Consider the following 27,026-nt stretch of genomic DNA (forward strand, 5'->3'; position numbering starts at 1 on the left):
GAATGATTTCACCTAGGTCATAACCCTAATTTGAATTCCATCAATATTTATGGAGCAATGGAGATAAGGCCGTGATTAAGATATTCTGGTCCCTGTCTTCTTAGAGCATTCAGATAGGGGTCTCAGATCTGACCCGTAGGGGGCTGAGGAAGCTGACTGCCTCATGCTTTGGGTTTCCATTACTCCCTACCATCTGCTTTCTCAGAGGCTGAATCACAAGATACCTGGGGGCCTGGAAGGGCCTTCCTTCCCTGCTTGTTGGCTTGGTCCTTCCCAACTTCAGGGTTCAGGGAGCCTTCTTGGAACCTGTCTCAGCTCTTTTTCTACACTCTGAGCTCCCTGAGGGCAGCCTATGCATTTAATTTTTCTTTCCTTCCTATACAGTATCTTACACATTGTAATAGCTCATTAACTGTTGAATAAAAGAATTTTTTAAATTTTGAAATAACTTCAGATGTAACAGAAAAGTTGCAAAAATACTAGAAGATTTCCCATACACCCCTTCCCCAGGATTGCCGAAATACCAACACTTCCTCCTCTCTCTGTCTCTCTCTCTCGGCGTAGATATGTCCGTATGTGTTGTTGGCGGTGGTGGCTGCCTTTGAGTTGATTCCCACTCATGGCGGCCCCATGTGTGCAGAGTAGAACTGCTTCATGGGGTCTTCGAGGCTGTGATCTTTCAGAAACAGACTGTCAGGTCTGTCTTCCAAGGTACCTATGGATGAGTTCAAACCATCATCCTTTTGGCAAGTAGTCGTGCGCTTAACCGTTTGCGCCACTCAGGAACTCACGCACATGGATACACATATGTATGTATGAAACTATTTTTCCTGAACCATTTGAGACTACATTGCAGACATAATACTCCTTTACCCCTAAGAACTTCAATGTGTATTTCCTAAAAACAAGTATATTCTCTTACATAACAATAGCACAATTATCAAAATGACAAAATTAACACTTAATCAGTTCTAATATCTAATGTGCAGAGTTTATTCAAAATTCACCAGTTGCCCCCTCTAATATCCTTTATAAAAAAAGAAAAACAATTTCCTGGTCCAGGCTCCAATCTAGGATTACACGTTGCATTTTGTTGCCATGTCTCTTCAGCCTGCTTGAATCTAGAACGGTTCCTTAGTTTTTTATGACCTTGAAGAATACAGACCATTTATATTATACAATTGCCTGTCCATTTGGATTTGTCTCGTGTTTTATCTTGATGAGATTCAGATTATGCATTTGGGGCAGGATATACTATAGAAGTGAGGCTGTATCCTTTTTAGTGCATTATATCAGGAAGCACATGTTGTTGTTGTTGTTAGGTACCCTCGAGTTGGTTCTGAGTTGTAGTGACTCTGTGTACAACAGGATGAAACACTGCCCAGTCCTGCACCATCCTCACAATTGTTGTTATGTTGGAGCCCATTGTTGCAGCCACTATGTCAATCCATCTTGTTGAAGGTCTTTCTGTTTTTCGCTGATGCTCTACTTGACCAAGCATGATGTCCTTCTCCAGGCACATAATATCTGTTTATTCTTTTATTGGTGACGTTAACTGGAATTACTTTGTTAGGGGATATTCAGCAGGTTTTATCATCATAAAGTTATTATTATTCCCTTTGTAATTAACAAGTATGTGTTGAGATACTTTGAGACCATGTTGATACCCTGTTCCTCATCAGACTTTCACTTACTAGTTTTAGCATCTATTAATGAATTCCTAAATCCATCATTCCTTCTGTATTTGTGAGTTGTTATTCTGTAAGGAAGAGCTTTCTCACCTCCTACATTTGTTTATACTAGTATGGACTCATGGATTCTTCTATTTAATTAGTTATAATCAACTCAACAGCAACTGGTACTTCTAACATGAGAATGGTACCCTCACAGCCAGAGGTGATCTGACAGGAAGATTCTTGGAATGAAGCATATCCTGAGCAGGAAAGAATCTAGGATCTCCTATAGCTTAGCTCTTCCCTTTTGTAGATGAGGAGAGTGAAGACCAGAGAGGATAAGTGGCTTCCCTATGCCACACCATCGAGCAGCCCTTCCACTCCACGTGCTCCTGATTGTGGGCCATGGCTCATGGCCTTTGGGAAAAGGATGATGTAGAACCCAAGGTGTTGCTTCCACTGATCTCTTCACCAAATTGCAGGTTTGAGAAGATGATCAGTGGCCTGTACCTGGGGGAACTCGTCAGGCTCATCTTGCTGAAGATGGCCAGGGATGGCCTCCTGTTTGGTGGCAAGAAATCTTCAGCTCTCCTTACTAAGGGCAAGATTGAGACACGACACGTGGCTGCCATGGAGAAGTAAGCTGCTGGCTAGACCCCGTCTGTCTTAATTCTGCAGAGGGCTAGGGCAGGCGGCCAAAGTGTGATCCACTCAGTGGTCATGGGACAGTACTAGGGACCAGATCTTTCTTCTTTACCAGGAGGATTTCAGACCTGGGGATGGCTTCAGATGGGTTAGCACTTTCTGCCACGACTCAGGTGTGGCATTCTTGTTGGTTTCACCAGCCAGGTATTCTGCTGTTGGACGTCCACCCCCTCCCCATGTTTTGTTGCCTTCCTCTTCCCTAAAGTGGTGACTTCTAACTTTTGGGGGTCAGAGACCCCTTTGAGAATCTGATTTGAGTTCTGGATGCTTTACCTCCCCAAAATGCATGTTCATGCCTAATTTTGCTTACAATATTAGGACCCCTTAAAGTCCATGTGTCAAGTCCAAGTTAAGAACTCTTGCTATAGCAAGAACTTCTGTCACCTGGTCCCTTTAGGTGCTGGCTTTAACTTTAGTGATTTGAGTCCTTTCAGATAGCTCTCTGGAATGGGAGGTGGTTGATAAAAGTGGCTGACCCTAGTCAATTCAGCGTTCTGCCCCCTCAGTCTTAGAAACTCTGGTATTGCCCTGAGCGTGGAATCAATTTAGATTCTGAGCTTAGCAGAGTGGCACTTGACCCCCAGAGTCTGTTCTGTGCAGTGCTTGGTGGAGATGGAGTTCCTGCGAAAGGCAGTATAGTTCAGGGTGGTTAAAAGCATGGGCTCTGTATCTGGCTGCCTGAGTTCAAATCCTGTCCCTAGCACTTGCTAGCACTGTGGCCACGGACAAGTTACTTAACCTCTTTGTACCTCAGCTCTCTCACCTGTATAGTAATGATGGATGGCTGTGGGGATTAAATGAGTTAATGTGTGTGAAGTCCTTAGACAAGTGAGTGCTCAATAAATGTTGGCTGCGATTATCACTGTTGACATTGACATTATATTCCAGGGTACCAGCCTGTTTACTTTCACAATCTTGAGAGATGGGAAAGTGGCCTTTCAGGAGATAAGTGTGACCTTCTCATTCCTGTCCTTGGCCAGGTATAAAGAAGGCCTTGCCAACACCAGAGAGATCCTGACAGACCTGGGCCTGGAGCCGTCAGAGGCTGACTGCATTGCGGCCCAGCACGTGTGCACCATTGTCTCCTTCCGCTCAGCCAATCTCTGTGCAGCGGCCCTGGCAGCCATCCTGACACGCCTCCGGGAGAACAAGAAGCTGGTGCGGCTGCGGACCACGGTGGGCATGGACGGTACCCTCTACAAGATACACCCCCAGTAAGTGCTGTCTGGCAACGCACCCTCCACAATGAGCCTCCCCTGGAATGGAGCCCCAGCTGTTCTGTTCGGGCTATGCTCTCACTTGGGCTGCTGGAACCAGCCACCCCTACCGGTCCTGAGATTACAAAAGAAAGGGCAAGTCCAGAGACTAGAGTCCTCTAGCTGGCTGGGCTGCATTTGGGGATCTTTCTTAGAGAAATACTGTGCTAGAGCCAGCTGCCTAACTAGCAAGGCCATCCGTCCATGTGTCTGTCCATTCATCTGTCCATCTGTCTTAGTTATCTACTACCACTATAACAGAAATACCACAAGTGGATGGTTTTAACAAAGAGAAATTTATTGTCTCATAGTCTAGTAGGTTAGAAATCAAAATTCAGGGCGTCAGCTCCAGGGAAAGGCTTTTTCTCTCTGTTGGCTCTGGAGGAAGGTCCTTCTCATCAATCTTTCCCTGGACTAGGAGCTTCTCTGCACAAGGATCCTGGGTCCAAAGGACTCACTCTGTTCCCGGTACTGCTTTCTTGTTGGTATGAGGTCCCCACTCTCTGCTTGCTTCCCTTGCCTTTTATCTCTTGTAAGATAAAAGATGATGCAGGCTACAATCCAGGAAAACTCCCTTTACATTGGATCAGGGATGTGACCTTAGTAAGAGTGTTACAATTCCACCCTAATCCTTTTTAACATAAAATTACAATCACAAAATGGAGGACAACCACATAATACTGGGAATCATGGCCTAACCAAATTGACACATAATTTGGGGGGACACAATTCAATCCATGACACCATCTATCTATCCATTTATCCACCTACCTACCCATTGTTTATTGAATACCTATTATGTATTTTTTTTTTTTTATTATGTAGTAGGACTGGAAAATAAGGCATACCCAATTATAGATGGGGGAGAATAAGGATGACAAAGGTTGCCAAGTTTACATGAAGGATTTTGGTAGGAAAATACAGAAAAAATGAGGATTTCACAGAAGGAAGGACAGCAAAAGCCTCCCTGGCTAACCGAGGTGGTATTGGAAGTCAGCGGGGACACCCTGGAACGAGCCGGGGAAAGAAAATCCCTCCCCTTTGCACAGAAATGATGTTCGGCCAACAGTTATGCACCGACATGCCCCATTGGCTGAAATATTAATTGATGAAATAGCCACTCCCCTGAGCCTCCCAAGTGCCCCTTTCACTGCCCCAGCTGTAGCCCCTCTCCTTAATCCCTCCCCATCTGCCCTCCCTACCATCCAGCAACGGAAGTGGTGAGCCTGGCCCAGCAGGGCTCTCCCGGGCCCCGTTCACGGCTACTCCTGTCTCTGTTCCAATTGGCCGGACCGGGCCTTTCTGATCGGTAAATATTTTGGCCATTACCCCTTTCTTCAGGTACCCGAAACGCCTGCACAAGGTGGTGAGGAAACTGGTGCCAAACTGTGACGTCCGCTTCCTCCTGTCAGAGAGCGGCAGCACCAAGGGGGCCGCCATGGTGACGGCCGTGGCCTCCCGCGTTCAGGCCCAGCGGAAGCAGATCGACAAGGTGCTGGCTTTGTTCCAGCTGAAGCGCGAGCACCTGGTGAGCGTGCAGAACAAGATGAGGACTGAGCTCGAGTATGGGCTGAAGAAGAAGACGCACCCACTGGCCACGGTCAAGATGCTGCCCACCTATGTCTGCGGGATGCCGGATGGCACAGGTGGGCGGGGCCAGCCCCTTCTCTTCAGTGTGCCCCAGAGCTGCCCTTAAAGCTCCTTACAGCTAGTTAGGGTTTTTGTTTTTAAAGCCTTGGATTCATGTTTGTAAAAGGGTGGAGGGAGTGCCCCAGTACTCCTTCTGAACCTGTTTGCCTTGGTTAAACCAAGGTATTTGCAGTGAAAAAAAATCTAAGTTAGATTTCAAGTGTGTGTGTGTGAGTATGTATATTATGTATGTATATGAATGTATGCATGTATATGTATGTGTGTATGTGTGTATATTATGTATGTATGTGAATGTATGCATGTATATATGTATGCATGTATGTTTGTGGGTGTATGCATGTATATGTGTGTATGTGTGTGTGTGGTATCTGTGTGTGTGTGTGTCTATGTAGTTGAGAACATGGAGTGGACCCGATGCTGTTAGCACAAAGAAGACCCACATCCAGACCCTTGGGAGCTTCCATCTAGACACCTGGAGTTGCCTAGGCTTCCCGCCTAACTTCTCTGACTCTGCACTTTTCTGGGAGTTGGGTCTCCCTTTCCCCTCTCATCACTTTCTGCCCTTCATTTTTCCAACCCTTGATCCTTCTGGTTCTCCATGCTCAGCGGAGAGAAGCCATTAACGAATGGAATCAGTTCTTTGAACAAGTTATTTCCCCTCTTTGACCCTTACTAGCCTTGTCTGAAAATAATGACCTTTGTGAAATCCTTTACGTTTTAAAATTTGCTTTTGAGCCTTAAATCTTATTTGGTCCTCACAACCACTTTGCATATTAGGTAAGGAGAGAATGATTCCCATTTTATGGAGGCCAAAACTGAGACTCTGTGAGGTCAGATGACCTACTCATGGCCACACAGCTGTATTTTGGATCTCTGAACAGCAAAGCCCTCCAGGATCTTCTCCAGAGCCAATGTTCCCTGTGTCTACATGGGAAAAAGGCTGAGAACAGTAAAAGATACTGTTTAATTATTCATGCTTTCATCCCTTGACTCCTCTGTCTTTCAGTTCTCACAGTTTCATTAAGCACCTACTGTGTGTCAGGCCTGTTCCAGGCACTGGTGATACAGCAGTGAAGAAAACACAGTCCCTGCCCTGGTGGAGCTCATGGTCTGCTGGGCTGGCCAACAATAAATAAATGTCATAGGATGTCAGCTAGTGACAGGTGCTATCAAGGCAGATAGAGCAGGATAAGAGTTAGATATATGGAGTGATGTCTTTGGCAAATTCAAGGAACAGCAAAAAAAGACCAGTGTGGCTAGAACAGAGTGAGTGAGAAAGTTCTGTAGAGCAGATGATGGTGCTGTGAGAAGTGAGAGGCCCCTGTGCTTGGGTGGCCCTGCATAGTACTGTCGAGGAGGTAGGACTTCATAGCATTCCTCATTAGATAGGCCAGGGTGTGTGAATCTGGGGGAGGGGAGAATGGGGACAGGAAGAATCATTTTATGCTTGTGGTGAACAATTCATCTTGGCTGGGCAGATAAGATGGAAAGTCCTTCCGGAGTTCAGCTGCAGTCTGGGTAGCCTGGCCTGCATTTAGCCCTAGAGGCTCTTTGGACACAAGTGTCATGTGTGTCCTTTACCAGATACTCTATGCCCAGAACATAGTTCTGTACCCTACACCCAGATCATGGTTACTTGGGGCTGCCTAGGGGATGTCAATGAGTAGGTTTTAGAGCTGGAGAGCCTTCAGAGGTTCAACTTCCCATACTTTAAAAAAAAAAAAAAAAAGTTGCCCATAGAGTTGATTCCGACTCATGGAAGCTCCCGGAAGACTAGAACTGTCCTCCACAGGGTTTTCAGTGGCTCATTTTTGGCAAGTAGATTTCCAGGCCTTTCTTCTGAGATGCCTCTGTGTGAACTCGAACCTCTTAGTTTCAGTGAACAGCCAAGTGCATTAACGGTTGGCACCACCCAGGAACTCCTGCCTTACTTCACAGATGTGGAAAACGGGACCTGGACTTGCTTGCTCAAGATAAAAAGCTCATTTCTCAGAACCCCCAAACCTCCTGGTTCCAGTCCAGGGCTCTTTCACTGCACATCACTGGGGTAGATCAGGTGGTGCCTAGGCCTTTGCTGAGGACAAGAGGAGAAAGAAACACAGTCTGGCCTTAAACAGGCTCAGGTGCCTGCCCAGCACCTTGCTGTGCACGGTGACCGTCATAGCCCTCTGGTCCTTAAGTCACAGGAGGCCAGGCTCTGGTCAGCTCCTTTTCAGCATTCTTCTTCTTCTTAATGCCTCCACACAAGCTCCTGACTTTCTCCACCACAGAGAAAGGGAAATTTCTGGCCCTGGATCTGGGTGGAACCAACTTCCGTGTTCTCCTGGTGAAGATCAGAAGCGGGCGAAGGTCGGTGCGGATGTACAACAAGATCTTCGCCATCCCCCTGGAGATCATGCAGGGCACAGGCGAGGAGGTAACTGCCATGGGTGGGGGTGGGCTTTCTGTGCTTTGTGGGTGCCAGCCTGCCACCAGGTACGAATACCCCTTGCTCTTTCCCTGCAGCTGTTTGACCACATTGTGCAGTGCATCGCTGACTTCCTGGACTACATGGGCCTGAAGGGAGCCCAGCTTCCTTTGGGCTTCACCTTCTCCTTTCCCTGCAGACAGACAAGCATTGACAAGGTAAGCTAGTTCAGCCAGGCTCACAGCCAGCCCGATACGTGTCTTCCCTCCACCAGGGGATCTCAAGGTCCCTCTGAGTTTCTGTTCATTTTATCTAGGTGTCTTAGTTAGGTTCAGGGAAGCTGGGGAAACATGAAAAGAACTGGGATCACTTGACTTTTAAAAATATTTATTGTGTTCCATTTTTCATTATTATTTTTTGGATTGAAACTCCCAGAAGACTTTAGAGTTGTAGACAATAGACACATGCAACCTGCAAAAGGCTGGTCAAGCGTGTTATGGAGAGATAAGAGGAATGATCCAGAAGTTGACCAGTTAAGACCAGTTATAATGTTGGACACTAATATTATCTGTGCATTCCTAGGCAGCCAACGTAAATGGGGTTGTAAGCTTTTTATTGTCTGATGAAATCAGGTTTACCAGTTCATCACAGGAACTACATTTCTCTCCTGATAGTAGAGTCTCAGGAGAAATTTATCACATAATACTTATTTAGTTGACGTTGAAGAACATCATGGATAATAACTTCAATAGATCATTTATGATAATTTAAAAACATTTGTCACAAGGTTTTTCTTTGTATTTGTGGATAAAAGCATCCTCTTTCACCCAGGGATTAATTTTATGTTTAAGGAGTGAATTTGTTTTATTGGGAAGCTAGGACTCAGGTAGACCAGCTACATAGCTTCTTTTTTTGTAAACTAGCTTTACCTAGGTGCAGAGCTTATAAAGTGGGGAACAAACACTAAGCTGTTCTCTTAGACTCCCACAGATTTCCACTGTCTCCTGGGACCCGCTGCCTGGAGCTGAGGGTGGATGAGTTTGGGTGGGGGCACGGCACAGCTATCTGTGCTTCAGCTTGAGGGAAACAGGGTGCAATCTTTGTGAAAATGTACAGTGAATGTCTTTCTATAATATCCAATATTCTCTTCCAGCGTGATTTTTTATGGTGGCATAACATTTCCTATGTGGATGTGCAAGATGATAGATCCATATGTTGGAATTATAGGATGCAGCTGGTTTTTCATTGGGGAACAGTGCTTTGATGAGTATTTTGTAGCTTTATCTTTACTCACATCTTAATTCTGTCCTAGGCTAAATTAGAAGTGGGATCATTACGATCCCAGGCCTATGTTCCGTGGAGTCATGGCCAAGGAACATGATTTGACCTCTGATGAATATGAATTGCTGTCATTATTCCACTCAGCAGTGGACATTGTCTGAGCATCGTGCTGTGTGAAGCCTCCACGCTCAGCGTTGGGGCTGTAGAGATGGAATCACAGTCAGAAGCACATGAAACTATAGTGCCTTGTATCTCTTACATGTTGAGGTTGTGCAGTGGTCCCAGGAAACTATTGCTCAAATGAATTTCCCCTCCCTTCTTTCAGGGAACACTCATAGAGTGGACCAAAGGCTTCAAGGCCACCGACTGTGAAGGGGAAGATGTGGTGGACATGCTCAGGGAAGCCATCAAGAGGAGAAATGTATGATACGGGAACTTAGCTCTGAATCCCCAGTTGGGACAACTGAGTATCATGTCTCTTTTCAAGGGACGAGTTCCTTCTGACTTAATTTTGTGCCTATATCAACTGGGGTCACACTTTTGGACTGAGAATTTGGTAACCTCTGTTCTTCTAGGGGTTGGGGGGCCACCTGTGATGGGTAGGAGTGCTGATTCTCAAACATGATATCGAGTCTCATCAGTGGAGCTCTCTGCTCTGTCATCCTGTGCCAAGTCCCTGGGACTCTGGCCTCTGTCCCCCTTGGGTTGATATGTTCCCCCTGAGTTTGCTTGGCTTGTGCATTCTACCTACATTAGAGCTGCTTCCTTTGCAGGAATTTGACCTGGACATAGTTGCAGTGGTGAATGACACGGTGGGGACCATGATGACCTGTGGCCATGAAGACCCCAATTGTGAGATTGGCCTAATTGCAGGTAAGTGGTCAGGCATGTCCCATTCACCCGATCCTATATGATCCTTTGGATGTTTCCTTTTAACATAGTGAGGGGTAGGGGACCACTGTCCTGTTATATAGAGGCTTTGAAGTCAGCTTTGTCCAAGGCAGACAAGAAATTAGGATTGTGATTCCAGATCCCGAATTCCTAAGTCTTAATCCCTTTCTCCAGTGAGAGTCCTAAGCTGAGGTCATCCTTTCTGTTGAGGAAGAAAAATGACATAGAAGGAGATTTTCAAATTAGGGCCTTAGGGCAGATTGTCCTGGGAGGAAGGAGGCTATAGTTAAGATTTGACTAGAAGGCAGTGCTAGAACTTGGAGCTTGTTGGCCTGGGGCTGACTGATTTTCATTTTGGCCCCGATGTGTACCTGTTCTGTTCCTCTGAACTCCTCTGACTGTGAGGGCTCAAAGAAGGGGAAGAGCTTGAATGAAACTCAGGAGAGGGGAAGAAGATAGCCTGAAGTAATACAAAGGTATTAAGGGTCTTTGGGAGAAGTCTGGCAGTGATTAAGGCCAAGGCTGGATTCTAGGTGACTGACTCTTTCTAAGAGGTGGGGCAGGCATGGGATTTGAACATGTAGAGATGAAGACGAAGTGTATTCCAGGTGACAGGCAGATGTTAAGTCATGACAAGCTACAAAAGTTGTTCCATTGGTTGTCTGGGTTTTCTGGAGATGAGTAGTAGGTGGAACAAGGTGATGGGATTTATTGAGATGTCTTCTATATCATCTCACTCTGTTATCCACTGTGTGACCTGGGCAGATTACTTACTCTGTCTGGACTTGAGTTTCATCATCTGTGGGAGAGGCTGGACTAAGATCTAGGGGGTTAAAGAGCTGATACCTGTTTGAATGTAGCAGTTGCTTGGAGTGCTGTATTGAGAATGGTTCTGAGGCCAGGTCACCAGCAAGACAGAAGAGAGCGACCCACGCATGCCAAGCGTTAGGTTGATCGTAGACTACATAATTCGTCATGGTTCCTTCTAGCTTTGATTGCTAACTCCATGATTACTTGGAAGCCCCCTTTGTGTGCCTATGGTATAACAACAGCAGTAATAATAGCAGTGGGTACTATTTATTGAATATTTGCCAGGTGGAGGAAATTTACAAATAGTACCTCATTTTTTCCTCATAACAAATCTATAAGTCAGATATTATCTCCATTTTACAGATGAAGAAACTGAGCCTCTGCAAGATGAGGTACTTGCCTACAATTACCCAGCTATGAGTGTAAAGCTGGAATTATACCCAGTTGTATCTGACTCCAAGGCCAAATTCTCATCCGCCGCATTCCATTGCCTCTCTAAGACCTGGTGGTGTCTTTCAAAGACTAAAGACCCTTCATGTTCCTTTCTAGGAACAGGCAGCAACATGTGCTACATGGAGGAGATGAGGAACATCGAACTGGTGGAAGAGAATGAAGGGAAGATGTGCATCAACACAGAGTGGGGGGGATTTGGAGATAATGGCTGCATAGATGATATCCGGACCCAATATGACAAGGAGGTGGATGAGGGGTCCTTGAATCCTGGAAAACAGAGGTAAAAAGAGGGGGAGAGGGCTGCGTGCATGGATGCAGGCTGTGCAGGGCACAAGTTTACCAGGGCAAATGCATGCCATTTTCATGCCATAGACACCATAGACACCACTCTCCATCAAACAGAAACAATATATTAAGACAAATTTCCAACAGGTAGAAAGAGGAGCACCTTTTTCTAATCACAGCAAGTATCACCTGAGTATCATGTCTCTTTTCTAATGATAAGCTAATGAGGCAAAGGCTGCAGGAATGTCCACTTGTGTGGGCCGGGAGTCACAGAGCAGGGGCATGGTCTGACTTAGTGAGCCCTCTCGGAGTGGACTTTTAGTAGGTCCAGTTTAGAGGTCAACATCTTCAGCTTTTTAAGAGTTTGCTGCCAGGTTGGTGACCTCTGTTTTCTAGGGGTGGGAGGTGGCCACCTTTGATGGGTAGGAGTGCTGGGTTTATAACCGTGACGTCATGTCCCACCATTGGATCACAATTGCTTATGAGGTGTATTATAATTACTGACCAAATTTAGAATGCTGTAAATTATGAATGTTCTTTTAAAAAATTAGAATAGATTTATACTTGTATTCTGATATGCCTTCTTGAGTAAGAAAGAAAGGGGTAGATACTGTTAGAGCTAGAATGCTAGGACTCGATAATTAACCTGGGCCTATTCACTAGAATAGAGGTTGGCAAACTTCTTTTCTAAAGGATCAGAGAGTTAATATTTGGCAGGCCATATGGTCTTTGTCACAACTACTCAACTGTGCCCTTGTAGAGCAAAAGCAGCCATAGACAGTAAGTACATGAGTGAGCATGGCTGCATTCTACTAAAACTTTATTTACAAGCACAGGAGGTGAACTAGGCTTGGCCCACAGGCCATAGTTTCCCCGTCCCTGCACTAGAATATATTACCTAGGGATTATCCATATTAAATGTTTGGATAACAGTTGGGAGCCTCTGGACTGAAGGGCACAGCTAGCCACCTCACGGATAGGAGACACGAACCAATGAAGAAGTCACGAGTGTAGGGTTGAGTGATTCTGGCACCATCTTTGAAGAAAGTACCGCAGAGTTTCAGCTACCATCAACTTGCTTCTTAATAAACATTAAATTATCTCTTAAGTTCAGTGTCTTTATATACATATATATATATCCCAAAAAACCCAGTAAACTGGACCAAAAGCAAAGAAGTTTCCAGGATAAACTGAATGCTTCAAAGGTCAGTGGAGCAAGGGCGGGGGTTTGGGGACCATGGTTTAAGGGGACTTCTAAGTCAATTGGCAAAATAATTCTATTATGAAAACATTCTGCATACCACTTTGAAATGTGGCGTCTGGGGTCTTAAATGCTAACAAGCAGCCGTCTAAGATGCATCAATTGGTCTCAACCCACCTGGATCAAAGGAAAATGAAGAACACCAAGGTCACACGATAACTATGAGCCCAAGAGACAGAAAGGGCCACGTGAACCAGAGACCTACATCATCCTGAGACCAGAAGAACTAGTTGGTGCCCGGCCACAACCGATGACTGCCCTGACAGGGAGCACAACAGAGAACCCCTGAGGGAGCAGGAGATCAGTGGGATGCAGACCCCAAATTCTCATAAAAAGACCAGACTTAATGGTCTGACTGAGACTAGAAGAATCCCGGCGATCATGGTCCCCAAACCTTCTGTTGGCCCAGGACAGGAACCATTCCCGAAGACGACTCATCAGACATGGAAGGGCCTGGACAGTGGGTAGGAGAGAGATGCTGAGGAAGAGTGAGCTATTTGTATCAGGTGAACACTTGAGACTGTGTTGGCATCTCCTGTCTGGAGGGGGGATGGGAGGATAGAGAGAGTTGGAAGCTGGCAAAATTGTCACGAAAGGAGAGACTGGAAGGGCTGACTCATTAGGGGGAGAGCAAGTGGGAGTACGGAGTAAGGTGTATATAAACTTATATGTGACCGTTTGTCTTGATTTGTAAACGTTCACTTGAAGCTCAATAAAAGTTAATAATAATAATAATAATAATAATAAAAAAAACCCAGTAAAAGGTAAATGTATTGTGAGATTGTGAGAGGTGGTATCTAAGTTGAGAAGTTGAGCAGATAGGAAATGTAACAGGTTGTCTGGGCTGTGGACACCAGTTCAAATGTAACTGTTGAACGAGAACGTTGTCTAGGAAAAGACTTGGGCAAGGCCACGGTCAGCCCTGGTGGCTCTGTGCCTTCCTTTGGCACTAGTCTTTGTAGCTGGAAGGCAGGTGAGTTGCGGTAACCCCAGCTGAACCCAGGGCTATTCCAAGAAGAAAGGACCTCAGCTCTGCATCCCAAGTTGGGTCAACTGACTATCAAGTCTCTTTTCAAGGGACAAGTTCCTTCTAACTTAATTTTGTGCCTGTATCCACTGGGGGACTCACATTTTTGGACTAAGAATTTAAGGGAGCTGCACATTTGGTTTGCCTCACAGTCACCATTGTTTGTCTGTTTCAGTATTGGTTCCTTAGACTGACGAGGTTCTGAGCATTTAAGAGTCCAGTGCATACATCTTAGACACATTTAGAATTCATTTGACTCTGAAGACAGCTCACCCTAACTCTGCACACTTGTGATCATTGTTATTACTAACGATGGCAGCATTGTCACATCTGCCTGTGCAAAGTGCTGTCAGTTACAAAGACCACTTCGCCCCTTGCCCCTTGTCCTCATGGGTCTCATAGCCTAGTAGAAAGGAGGAAGGGACTAACGTTTTTTTTTTTTTAGCACCCCTGGTGAACGCAGAGAGTTTACAAGTATTATTTCATGGCGAGCAATCTCCAAGAGAACATTTCTCCAAATGCAAAGCCAAGGAGGCTCTCTAGTAGGACAAATTTGTAAGACAAAGCCAAGGAGAATTGGGGCTGGCGCCAGGAGAGGAACTGTCTTTTGCTGAGTGTCTACTTGTGCTGGATGCTTTCCTCTTAACAGTCTTGTGGGGTCGGTGTCTTGTTCCGTATTTTATAGATGATAGTTTACAGCTCAAGCTCCAAGTCATGCAGCTAGCCTGTGGCAGAGCTGGGACCTGGTCAGCGTGGCTCCAGAGCCTGGATTTCCCCACCAAGTCATTCTGTCTTCTGCGTTGCATTTCTCCAGGTTTGCTGCTTGAGGGGGCCTTGTGAGGCCCACCTAACCAGGCAGCTGCCTTCTGCTCTCTGCGGTCCTTTCTGCAACTGTTTACCAGCTCTGATTTTCCTGCCCTCCTCAACCTTATTCCTCCCCCCAAATAGGTATGAGAAAATGACAAGTGGGATGTACCTGGGTGAGATAGTGCGGCAGATCCTGATCGACCTGACCAAGCAGGGTCTTCTCTTCCGCGGGCAGATTTCAGAGCGTCTCCGGACTAGGGGCATCTTTGAAACCAAGTTCCTGTCCCAGATCGAAAGGTGACGTTTGATCAAGTTCATTTGCTTCGCGAGAGAGGCACTGGTTGGGGTGGGCTGCCCTCATGTCGGGGCTGGGCAGATTTGAGATTTAGAAATAAAAACAGAAAGGCCCTGGCCGGGCAGAGGGCTGCTTTCTGAGATGTTTCCTTTCTCCAGAGGGCCACGCACAGCTGAGGTGCTTCATCCTGCCTGGGCCCTCAGGAGTGACTAAGGCCTCACAGAGCGCCTAAACTGTGACACAGGAGTTAGCTGAAGGCTGTCCATCCTCTTTTGTTCCTGAAAAGATGATGCGTCTGCATTATGAAAGAAAAATTTGGAAAAAAAAGTCACCCATATGCCCACCACCAAATACAACTATTTTAATTTTTTGCATATTATATTCCCTTTCAGTCCATGAATGCATACAAACATTTTTTTCCTAGTTGCAGTCATATTGCATATATCATTATACACTTTGGTTTACTGTATTTGTTCATGGAAACATTCATTTCTAATTCTGATTTTTATTATTAAAAAATTTCAAGCATAGGAAAAATAGTCAAATGAACCCAGTAAACCCCCCATGTAGCCACCATCGGCTTCAACAGTTGTCAACTCCTGGCCAAACTTGGTTCATCTATTGTAACTCCCGCTTTCCCGGCCCCCAGGCTGGATTAATTTGAAACAGATCCCATATTTCCTATCAGTTTATCTATAAATATTTCAAAATCATTTCTGAAATATAAGGATTCTTTAAAAAACATAACCACAGTACCATGACCTAGAAGACCTAGAATAGTTAATGGTAAACCTTAACCTCATCAAATAACCTGACAGTGATTCTATTTCCCTACCTGCCTAAAAACAATTTTTTTTTTTTACAATTTCTTTGCTTGTATCGGTATCTAAATAAGGTCCATATGTTGCATTTGGTTGATATGTTTTGTTTTTTTTTTAATTGTTGTGCTTTAGATGAAGTTTTATAGAACAAACTAGTTTCTCATTAAACAGTTAGATGGCCACTCACAAGCTTTTAAGACCCCAGACACTACTCACCAAAGTAGAATGTAGAATATTTTCCTTATAAACTATGTTATGCCAATTGAGTTAGATGTTCCCCAAGACTGTGGTCCTCACGGCTCTCAGCCCAGTAATTCAGTCCCTCAGGGAGTTTGGATGTGTCTGTGGAGTTTCCATGACCTTGCCTTGGACAAGCCGTGTTGGCTTCCCCAGTATTGTGTACTGTCTTACCCTTCACCAAAGTTACCACTTATCTATTGTCTATTTAGTGTTTTTTTTCTCCCTCTTCACCCCTCCCCTCCCTCATAACCATCAAACCTTTTCATGAGTTTTTATAATAGTGGTCTTATACAATATTTGTCCTTTTGTGAATGACTTATTTCACTCAGCATAATGCCCTCTAAATTCTTCCGTGTTGTGAGATGCTTCACAGATTCATCATTGTTCTTTATCGCTGCGTAGTACTCCATCGTGTGTATGTACCGTAGTTTGTTTATCCATTCATCTTCTGATGGGCAGCTAGGTTGTTTCTACCTTTTTGCTATTGTGAACAATGCTGCAGTGAACATGGGTATGCATATGTCTATTCGTGTGATGGTTCTTATTTCTCTAGGATATATTCCTAGGAGTGAGATTGCTGGATCATATGGTATTTCTGTTTCTAGCTTTCTAAGGAAGTGCCATATTGTTTTCTAGAATGGTTATACCGTTTTGTGATATGTTTTTTTAGATCTTTTTTAGTTGCTAGGTTCCCCTCCCTTCCTTGTTTTCCTTTGGATTTATTTGTTGAAGAAACTATTATGTATTCTATGAATTTTCTACATTCTGTATTTTACTGATTGGATTGTTTGACCTTTTCCTCTGTCCCTTGTGTTTTCTGCAAACTCATGTGAGATCCACATACTTGACTAGATTTCGGGGCAAGGATACTTTTTAGGTGACATTGAGTTGTGCCTCTTCCTCTCTCTTATGACATTAGCTGTCATTGTTTGCTCATTGCCCAGACCTATTATTTCACTAGGAATTGCAGATGGTGATAATCTAATTCTATCATTCCTTCTGCATTTATTAGCTAGAATACTTGTTGAAAGAGAAACTTCCCCCATATCAACTCTAATTATCATTTTAAATGGCTGAGTAATGTTATTATGTTGCTGTGCTATAATTTACTCCATTTTTCCTTTAGTGTAAGATGCTTAGCTTATAATTTATGGATTTCTGCTCTTCTGAGTAGCACTATAATTAATATTTTTGTAGACACAGTCATTTGCATCTTGTGAATTATTTCCTTAGGAGTAGAAGCATTTGGTTAAAAGGCATAGGCTCCCTTATGGACACACTAGTTTATAAAAAGGTAGCTCCAGTTGTCGCCCATCACCAGTTATGTACCAGTGTTCCCATCTCACCGCTCTTCCTACTGGCACTGGATATTATCAGAGGCTTTGTTTGGAATTTCTCTCAGTTTCCATTCATTCATTTAATTCTCTGAGTCTTTATGGCCAGATGCCAGCAGGCTGAAAATCACTTTGCAGAAGGAAAAACAAAATCACCTGAAAGCTAAAGCAGTGTGCTTAGTGAAGAGACTCTGATGGGCTGTCTCAGTGTCTGAGGAAATGGTGGCAGAATCAATAACAGCAGCGGTGACTTGGTGTTTTTGAAGTATTGATTAGCAGGTGGTCAGCATCCTTTTTCTGTCTGTCCTTCAACCCATCAGATCCCAAAGAACAAGTTAAAAGTCATCACTTTGTGGATCCTCTTTTGCTTGGGAAGCAGTTTCTCCCTGATTTGCCACAGAGAAGCAAATTGGCTTGTCTTCGCCTGGTTTTTTCTTTTGGCCTGAATACAAAGAAAGTTGTTCTGGGACTTGTGTAAGGAGGCAGCACCCATCTGCCTCCAGAAATACTTGCTCCCAGTGCACAAGAAGTGTCCGTTTGTGATGCTTTGATTTTTACGGTTAAAAAAAAAAAAAATCCTATAGAATGAAAAGAAAATCACATCCATCTAGTGCCAGTTGGAAGCTGGTAGGTCTACAGTGACCTTGGTCCATCTCAGAGCATGTCATCAAATGGGTAGGGCTGTGATTCCGAGAAGTGCCCTAAGCTTGAGATTCATCTCTGTCGTGACCTGTTTGTGCTGTGTGACCTGAGGAGTTCTCTTCACCAATCTGGACCACACTGTCATCCTCTATAAGATAAATAATTGCTCAGCTGCTTAACCTCCAGGATTGCTCAGAGAATTAAGTAAGGGAGTATACGAGAAAGAACTTAGTAAACTGTGAAGGGCCTGATCCTGGTAGGAATTGCAGGTTTTCTTTTTATATACCAAACCCATTGCCACTGAGTCAATTCCGACTCATAGTGACCCTATAGGACAGAGTAGAACTGCCCCATAGAGTTTCCAAGGAGTACCTGGTGGCTTCGAACTGCTGACATTTTGGTTAGCAGCAGTAGCACTTAACCACATGCCACCAGGGTTTCCTCTTTTTATATACACTCAAAAGAAAAAAATACATTTTATTTTTTAGAGCAGTTTAAGTTTAGAGAAAAATTGCACAGAAAGTACAGAGAATTCCCGTATGCTCTTTCCTTCCCCTGCACACAGGTCCTTCTGTCATTAACATCTTGTATTAGTGTGGTACATTTGGTACAGTTGATGAACAACGATTGGTACATTATTGTTTTTTTATTGTACTTTAGATGAAGGTTTACAGAACAAACTAGCTTCTCGTTAAACAGTTAGTACACATATTGTTTTGTGACATTGGTTAACAACCCCATGACAGGTCAACACTCCCTTCTTGAACTTTGGTTCCCCATTACCAACTTTCCTTTCCCTTCCTGCCTTCTAGTCCCTGCCCCTGGGCTGGTGTGCCCTTTTAGTCTTGTTTTGTTTTATGGGCATGTTTAATCTTTTGGCTGAAGGGGGAACCTTGGCAGTGACTTCATTACTCAGCTGAAAGGGTGTCCGGGAGCCATACTCTCGGGGTTTCTCCAGTCTCTGTCAGGCCAGTAAGTCTGGTCTTTTTTTGTGAGTTAGAATTTTGTTCTACGTTTTTCTCCAGCTCTGCCTGGGACCCTCTATTTTTATCCCTGTCAGAGCCGTCACTGGTGGTAGCTGGGCACTGTCTAGTTGTGCTACACTCAGTCTGGTAGAGGCCATGGTAGTTGTGGTCCATTAGTCCTTTGGAGTAATCTTTCCCTTGTGTCTTTGGTTTTCTTCATTCTCCCTTGCTACTGGTATATTAACTAAAGTCTGTAGTTAACTATAGGATTCATTCTTTGTGTTGTACTGTCCTATGGGTTTTGTGTACCATACATAATGTATATCTACCATTGTTGTGTCATACAGAATACTTTCACTGTCCCCAAAATGCCTTGTGCCCCGCCTATTCATGCCTCCTTCCCTTCCCTACATCCCTGGTAACCACTGATATTTTCACTGCCTGTGTAGTTTTTCCTTTTCCAGAATGTCCTATAGTTGGAATTGCGCAGTATGTAGCTTTTTCAGACTGGCTTTTTTCACTTAGGATTATGCATTTGAAGTTCCTAGCTGGATAGCTCATTTCTTTATATTACTGAATATTACTCCATCGTATGGATGTACCACAGTTTATCAACTAACCTGTGGAAGGACTTTTTATACACAGAACATAGTTTCTTTTTCTAGAAGTTTTCTAGCTAATAAATGCAGAAGGAATGATAGAATTAGATTATTACCGTTTTGCAATCTGTGGTGAAATAGTAGATCTGGGCAATCAGCAAACAATGACAGCTAACTCATGAGACAGAGAGAGAGACAGACAGACAAAGAATATTACTCATTGCTTTTAGAAAGTCTAAAACATATAGGTGAGGAAAAGAAAGAAAATGAAAATCACCTGTAATCTCACCAACATCTCAATAGATTTCTTTCTGTTTTTTTTTCTGTGCAAGGACAAACATTTTAAGAAAACAAGATCAGATAGCTCATAACATTTTATAATCTGTTTTTACTTAATGTGTCGTGAACTCTTCTGTGGCATTAAATAGTCTTCTGCAAGGTCATCTATTGTCTGGCTATGTTACCATTTGCCTGCTTTATCCCCCATATGGCCATATAGGCTGTTTCTCAGCTGCTCTCTCTTGGTAATACTCTTCTAAATATTGCCAGAGACCATCGAGGATATAACTTCACATTGTTTAGCTCGGGAGTCAGAGTTCTTATTAAGTAACATTCACTCACTTTGAGATTATCAGGGTCTAGTCTAGACTCGGAAGCCCTGGTAGCGCAGTTGTAAGTGTTTGGCTGCTAACCGAAAGGTCAGTGGTTCATACCCACCAGTCACTCCTGGGGAGAAAGATGTGGCAGCCTGCTTCTGTAAAGATTTACAGATTTGAAAACCCTACAGAGGCAGTTCTACTCTGTCCTATAGGGTTGCTATGAGTCAGAATTTGACTCAATGGCAGTGGGTTTTGTTTCATTGTAGTCTAGACTCTAGGCCAGGGGACAGTGGTGGTTCAGTGGTTGAATTCTCGCCTTCCACGTGGGAGACCCAAGTTCAGTTCCTGGCCAATGCACCTCAAGTGTAGCCACCACCCATCTGTCAGTGGAGGCTTGCATGTTATGATACTGAACAGATATCGGTGGAGCTTCTAGACTAAGATGGACTAGGAAGAAAGGCCTGACGATCCACTTCTAAAAATCAGCCAGTGAAAATCCTATGCATCACAACAGTCTGATATACAACTGATCATAGAGATGGTGCTGCTGTTTCATTCTGTTGTGCATGGTGTCACCAACTCAACAGCAGTTTGCAACAACAGTAAACTTGAGGCCAGTCAGTCCCCATGATAGGTGATGGATACTTTTAATCAAAACAGGCTCCCATTCTCTAAGGTGGTAATTGCATATTATATATTTATATATCCACTTGCTCACTGAATGTGCCTAGCCCAGTGCTGGGTGCTACCAATAATTCCTTCTTACCCTCGAAGAGCATGTAGTCTGATTGGGAAGAGAAAGCAAAGAATCAGAAACCATTAAATAAAAGGAATGGGGTCAGAGTGCCAGGAACTTGGGCAGGAGAGGGCTAGATTTGGTGTGAGGTGGCTGTGTTTGAATCCCGCTCTGCTACTGTTTGAGGACAAGTCTCTAGCGCTCTGAACCTCAGGTTCTGCTTTAGAAGAATAGCTACCTGGTGTACTGTTTGCTGGATCTCGTAATAGCTCCTAGTGAGATGATAGATATAAACATGAGGTACTCACACTTTATTTTTTAAAGGTGTTGGGACTTACTGCGGGTGGCGGACCTCACTGAGCCCCAGCTTTTAAGTCATCTGTTCCACCTTAGCCATTGCACGGGTCATTTTCTCTTCCATTCTGCTAGAGCATCTAGGGATGGGAAGGCCAGGCATCATGCTGAGCAGGCTCCAGGGGCCTGGGAAACAGGTCTTGACATTGTGTTCTGCCCCATGCAGTGACCGGCTGGCCCTCCTCCAGGTCAGGGGGATCCTGCAGCAGCTCGGCCTGGACAGCACATGCGAGGACAGCATTGTGGTGAAGGAGGTGTGTGGAGCCGTGTCCCGGCGAGCAGCCCAGCTCTGTGGTGCTGGCCTGGCTGCCATCGTGGAGAAAAGGAGGGAAAACCAGGGGCTTGAGCACCTGAGGATCACTGTGGGCGTGGATGGCACCCTGTACAAGCTGCACCCTCAGTGAGTGCCCAGGGAGAGGTATACGGGGAGCAGGGCGAGTGTGAACTCAAAACAACCTCCTCAGCTGATAAATGAGATGATGCGTCCTCACTCTGCCTAGGGAGGAAGTGCCACATGGTGGTGAAGTCAGGCTGTTGAGGCTGACAGACAAGGTTCAAGTCTTGGCATCTCTACTTCCTAGTGGTATGATGTGGGAATATAGCCAGCCTCTCTGAACCTGGGGTTCACAGATGCCTACCTCACAGGGTTACATAAGGAGTAAATAAGTAACAGATGTAAAGTGCTTCACACAGTGCTCAATAAATGCAAGTTATTATTATTATCATTATGTCCACCTGACCTCACAGGGTTGTAGTAAGAACTGAATGTTTTGCATAGCACAGAGCATCTGCTAAATGTGGGCTGGTAATAATTTTCTTAGCTCAGATTTGGTGGACAGAAAGCCTAAGAGACCTGTCAGGCAATGTGGGCTTGAATCCTGCCTCTACCACGTAGAAGCTGGGAGCCCTAGGGCCAGTTTCTCACCCTCTTTGAGCCTCAGTTCCTTATCTGTAAAATAAGAACCAAAATCGTATCTACCCCATAGATTGTTGTGAAGATCAAATAAAATCACATCTGCAAAGCATGTGGCACATCACAAAAGCGAAATAATGGGTGCTATCGTTTTTACTCAATGTTTTACATTCTGTTTTGGGAAAGATAGAAAGTCATATAAGCTTACAAAAATTTCAAATTGTACTAAAATGCATACATGAACATATTATTGTAATCCTTAGCTCTTTTTCTGAAGCTAACTAAAGTAACTGACAGGTGTCTTCTCTTGGTTCTTCCTTTGAGGGTCACATATTTTTGGTTTGATCCTTTTTGAGGGGAAAAAAACCACATAGTCATCTCAATAGGTGCAAACAAGCAAACAAACAAAAAAAAGTTTGACAAAATCCAATATGCTTTCATAATAAAAACAATAACAACCAGGAATAGAAAAGAGCTTCCTCAGCCTGATAAAGGACCTCACAGCTATCATCATACTAAAATGGTGAAAGACTAAAGTCTTTCTCTTAAAAATCAAGAAAAAGACAAGGATGTTCACTTTTGCCACCTCTGTTCAACATTGTACTGCCTCCAGATAACCATGTGGTTTTGTTCCTCAGTCAAGTCATGACTCAAGGGAGAGGCTTGCAGGAACCAGACCAAAAATATGTGACCTCAAAGGGGAAATCTAGGCAGGTCAATTAGGCATGAAAAGAAAATAAAAGACATCCAGATTAGAAATATAATAATCTAACAGCAGTGGTATTTGGGTTTAGATTAGAAAGGCAAAGGTGCGACTGTCTCTGTTTGCAGATGACATGATGTTGTACACAGAAAACCCTAAGGCGTACACAAACTATTAGCGCTAATAAACAAGCTCAGCAACGTTGCATGATACAAAATAAGTATATAAAAATCAATTGTATTTCTATATATTAGTAACAAACAATTTGAAAATGAAATTAGGAAAATAATTCCATTTCCAACAGCATCAAAAAGAATAAAATGTTTAGGAATAAATTTTACAAAAGAATTGTAAAACTTGTACAATGAAAACTACAAAACATTGCTGAAAGAAATTAAAGAAGACCTAAATAAATGGAAAAGCATCCCATGTTCATGGTTTGGAAGACTTAATATTGTTAAGATGTCAGTACTCTCCAAAGTGATCTACAGATTTAACAAAATCTTTATCAAAATCCCAGCTGGCTTCTTTGCAGAAATTAACAAGCTGATCCTAAAATTCATCTGGAAATGCAAAGGACCCAATCATGGTTTCATGTGACATTTCAGTTAATTGGCTTGGTAATGTTTAGTGCTTCTGTTCTACCTCCTGATTCATTGTGTAGTACCTGGGGTCTTAAACGCTTGCAAGTGGCCATCTAAGTCACAACAATTGGTCTCTTTTTTCCTGAAACAACACAAGAAGAAGGAGAGTCAGGAATAGGATGAGGATATGGAATGTGTGGCTAATTGCCTCCATAAACAACTGCCTCCTTTGACTAGAACTGGATGGTACCTGGCTACCATTAGTGAACATTTTGATCAAAGATTCTATAGAAGAATCATGATCAAAAGAGGGAAAGTGCAGAACAGAATTTCAAATTCTTACGGGCTCCAGACTTTCTGGAACCGTGAAGGTTGGATTAACCCCAAAACTATTGCCCTGAGATAATCTTTAAAACCTTAAACAAAAAATATTCCCCGAAGTCTTCTTAAAACCAAGCAATAGTTTAGCTTCACTAGTAAAAAATGTCTGCCTTGAGCATTATGCTCGTTTAAGAACTGCCTATGAGATCAAATTGACTCAAAAGGTCTGATAGGAATCTTAGGTGTCAAGGAATTTATGTTAATGGATAGGAACAACTCAGAAAAAGAGGGTGAGAATGATTGTACAACTCAAAGAATGTAATCAGTGTCACTAAATGGCATGTATAGAAACCGTTGAATTGGTATATGTTATTCTCAACAATAACAAAATAAATTTAAAATAAATAAATAAAGGCAAGGGACCGAAAATAGCAAAAACAACCTTGAAAAAGAACAAAGTTGGAAGACTCACGCTTCCTGATTTCAAAGCTTACTATAAAGTTACAGCAATCAAGACAGTATGGTACTGGCATAAAGCTAAATGTATAGATCAATGGAATAAAATTAAGCATTCAGAAATAAATGCATATATTTACGGCCAATTGATTTTTGACAATGGTGCCAAGACCCCTCAATGGAGAACAAATAGGCTTTTCAAAAAATGGTGCAAAACAAGATAGCCACGTGCAAAACAATAAAGTTGGACCCCTGCCTCACACTATATGCAACAGTTGATATGAATCAAAGACCTAAATATAAGAACTAAAACTAGAAAATTCTTAGAAGACATAGGGGTAAATCTTAGTGACTATGAATTTGGCAATAAGGTCTTAGATATGACACCGAAAGCACAAGCAACCACATTAAAAATAGATTATAGATAAATTGGACATCATCAAAATTAAAAATTTTTGTGCTTCAAAGGACACTATCAAGAAAGGGAAAAGACATCCCACAGAATGAGTGAAAATATTTTCAAATCCTTTATTTGATAAGGGATTTATATTCAGAATACGTAAAGAACTCTTACAACTCAACAATAAAACAGACAAGTGACCCAATTAAAAATGGACAAAGGATTTGAATAGACATTTCTCCAAAGAAGATATATAAATGGACAATAAGGACATGAGAAGAGCTCAGCATCATTACTCACGAGGGAAATGCAAATCAAAACCACAATGAGATACCACTTCACACCCACTAGGATGGCTATAATAAAGAAGACAGACAATAACAAGCATTAAGAATGTGAGAAATAGAAACCCTCATGAACTGCTGGTGGGAATGTTAAATGGTGCAATCACCATGGGAAACAGTTGGACAGCTCCTCAAAAAGATAAACATAGAGCAACCATATGACCTAGCGGTTCCATTCCTAGATATGCTCAAGAGAACTGAAAACACATGTTCATAGCAGCATTATTCACAATAGCCGAAAAGTGGAAACACCCTAAATACCCATCAACAGATGAATGGATAGACAAAATGTGATACATTCATACAATGGAATATTTTTCAGCCATAAAAAGGTATGAAGTACTGATACATGCTACAACATGTTTGAACCTTGAAAACATTATGCTGAGTGAAGGAAGCCAGTCACAAAAGGCCACATGTTATGTGATTCCATTTATATGAAATGTCCACAATAGGAAAATTCATAGAGACAGAAAGTAAGATTAATGGTTGCCAGGGGCTGGGGGCTGAGGGGAATGAGGAATGAATGCTGAATACTAATGGATAAGGGGTTTCTTTCAGAGTGATGAAAATGTTCTGGGATGAGACAGTGAGTGGGTATGGTTGTACAATTTTATGAATATGCTAAAAACTACTAAATTGTTCATTTAAGAAGATAAACTTAAAAAAAAAAACAAAAGACTTGGCTGTATACCAAGCCATTTTCTGCTTTCTTGCAGGCACGTCAGGCTTAACCACTCACATGATGCCCCCATTAAGACCTCAAACCTTCTCACCTTCTCTCATTTAACTGGCAGAGCCCCAGAGAGCTGTAGTGGTTGGCCAGAGATCACCCACTGGTTGTGTGTTAGAGTCAGGTTCAAAACCTGTTCTGGCATGCTGGATCTCAGGGATGACCCCCATCTGTACCATTCATGGTAACCCAGGATCCTGGGACCAGAGGCCTCCCAGCAACAGAGCCTAGATACCCAGGCCTCTGTGAACACTCTCTGGGCCCACAGGCTGATTTGGTAACTCTAACTCCCAAGATATCCGTTCAAGTGGATTTATATCTTAAAAGATAGCTGAGAGAGGCAGAGGATCATTGCGCTTAAGACTGTGCGCTTTTGGAGAAAATAAATGGAGTGGGGGATGGATGGATAAAGCAGTAGGACAATATTTTAACAGTTGCTGAGTCTAGGCAAAGGGTATAAGGATGTTCATTATACTACTCTGTAAATTTGAAGAATTTCGAAATAAGTTGGGAGAAATATGGAAAAAAAAAAATGGGGGAAGGGCTTTGGAAAAAGACCGACCTGGTTCAAGTCCTAATTTACTGGTTGTGCAAACTTGGACAAGTTTCTTAACTTTTGAGCATCTGTTTCTTTATGTGATGGAAATCATAATACATTTCAAACTTCTTTGTTACACTTTGTTCTGCATGTAAAACACCTAGAACAGTCTCTGGCATTAGTAGGTCCCCAATAAAAGATAAAACAGTTGTTGAAGAAGCTGTTTTGAGCCCGAGGAGCAATCTCAAAGGGACAAACTAGATTGGAGTTATTTATAAATATTTGTAAATATGTAAGTGCTGATGTTGTTTCTCTTTATCTTTTTCTTCATAGCTTTTCTCGGATATTGCAGGAAACCGTGAAAGAGCTTGCGCCTCGATGTGACGTGTCGTTCTTGTTGTCAGAAGATGGCAGTGGGAAGGGAGCAGCTCTCATTACTGCTGTGGCCAAGCGGTTACAGCAGCCACGGAAGGAGAACTAGGGACACTGCCCCGGCTTGGATGTGACGTGCCTTTGGACACTGACCAGCCTTCCTCTGGCAGATGAGTTGGTCAGGAACCAGTAGGAAACCCCCTGGCAGACTTCACCTTCTGGGTGGCTCAGGGAGACCCCAGGTTCTTGGGTACTCTTAGCATCCTGTTACTGGTTATACAGTGGTATTAAATGATGTCTTTATCTGGCATATTTAGGCCAAATATGGGTCAACTTATGAAATCAAAGGGTCTGGCCCAAGAGATCCCTTTTCAGCAGATTTTTCCCTTCAGGTTTGAGCTGTCAGTTCTCTGTGACTTTGATGGGCTTGGAAACATACCCAGAATTGGCCACGTGGCCTGGCTGGCTGATTCCCCGCTGAGATGCTCAAGCCATCAGTTGTAGTACGTTGGGCATAGAGCTTGTGGATGAGCAATTGAGAGTGAAAGGGACTTGTGTAATAAACTGCAGA

The 27,026-nt window shown here is 43.3% G+C and overlaps 1 protein-coding gene across 2 annotated transcripts in view; it reads left to right on the forward strand.

The window, feature by feature from the left end:
- HKDC1 (hexokinase domain containing 1) overlaps nucleotides 1-26,918 on the forward strand; it is a 50,247-nt gene extending 23,329 nt beyond the window's left edge. For both annotated transcript variants that reach the window (XM_003409306.4, XM_023547025.2), the window contains 11 exons: nucleotides 2,156-2,311; nucleotides 3,359-3,592; nucleotides 4,976-5,280; nucleotides 7,555-7,700; nucleotides 7,790-7,909; nucleotides 9,298-9,393; nucleotides 9,746-9,845; nucleotides 11,223-11,406; nucleotides 14,648-14,803; nucleotides 21,258-21,491; nucleotides 26,417-26,918. In XM_003409306.4, coding sequence (XP_003409354.1) covers nucleotides 2,156-2,311; nucleotides 3,359-3,592; nucleotides 4,976-5,280; nucleotides 7,555-7,700; nucleotides 7,790-7,909; nucleotides 9,298-9,393; nucleotides 9,746-9,845; nucleotides 11,223-11,406; nucleotides 14,648-14,803; nucleotides 21,258-21,491; nucleotides 26,417-26,564 — 1,879 coding nt within the window. In that variant the 3' untranslated portion in view covers nucleotides 26,565-26,918. The remainder of the gene's footprint in view (nucleotides 1-2,155; nucleotides 2,312-3,358; nucleotides 3,593-4,975; nucleotides 5,281-7,554; nucleotides 7,701-7,789; nucleotides 7,910-9,297; nucleotides 9,394-9,745; nucleotides 9,846-11,222; nucleotides 11,407-14,647; nucleotides 14,804-21,257; nucleotides 21,492-26,416) is intronic.
- Nucleotides 26,919-27,026: the final 108 nt, after the last annotated feature.

This window comes from Loxodonta africana, chromosome 16, assembly GCF_030014295.1.
Source record: "Loxodonta africana isolate mLoxAfr1 chromosome 16, mLoxAfr1.hap2, whole genome shotgun sequence".
Classification (NCBI taxonomy): domain Eukaryota; kingdom Metazoa; phylum Chordata; class Mammalia; order Proboscidea; family Elephantidae; genus Loxodonta; species Loxodonta africana.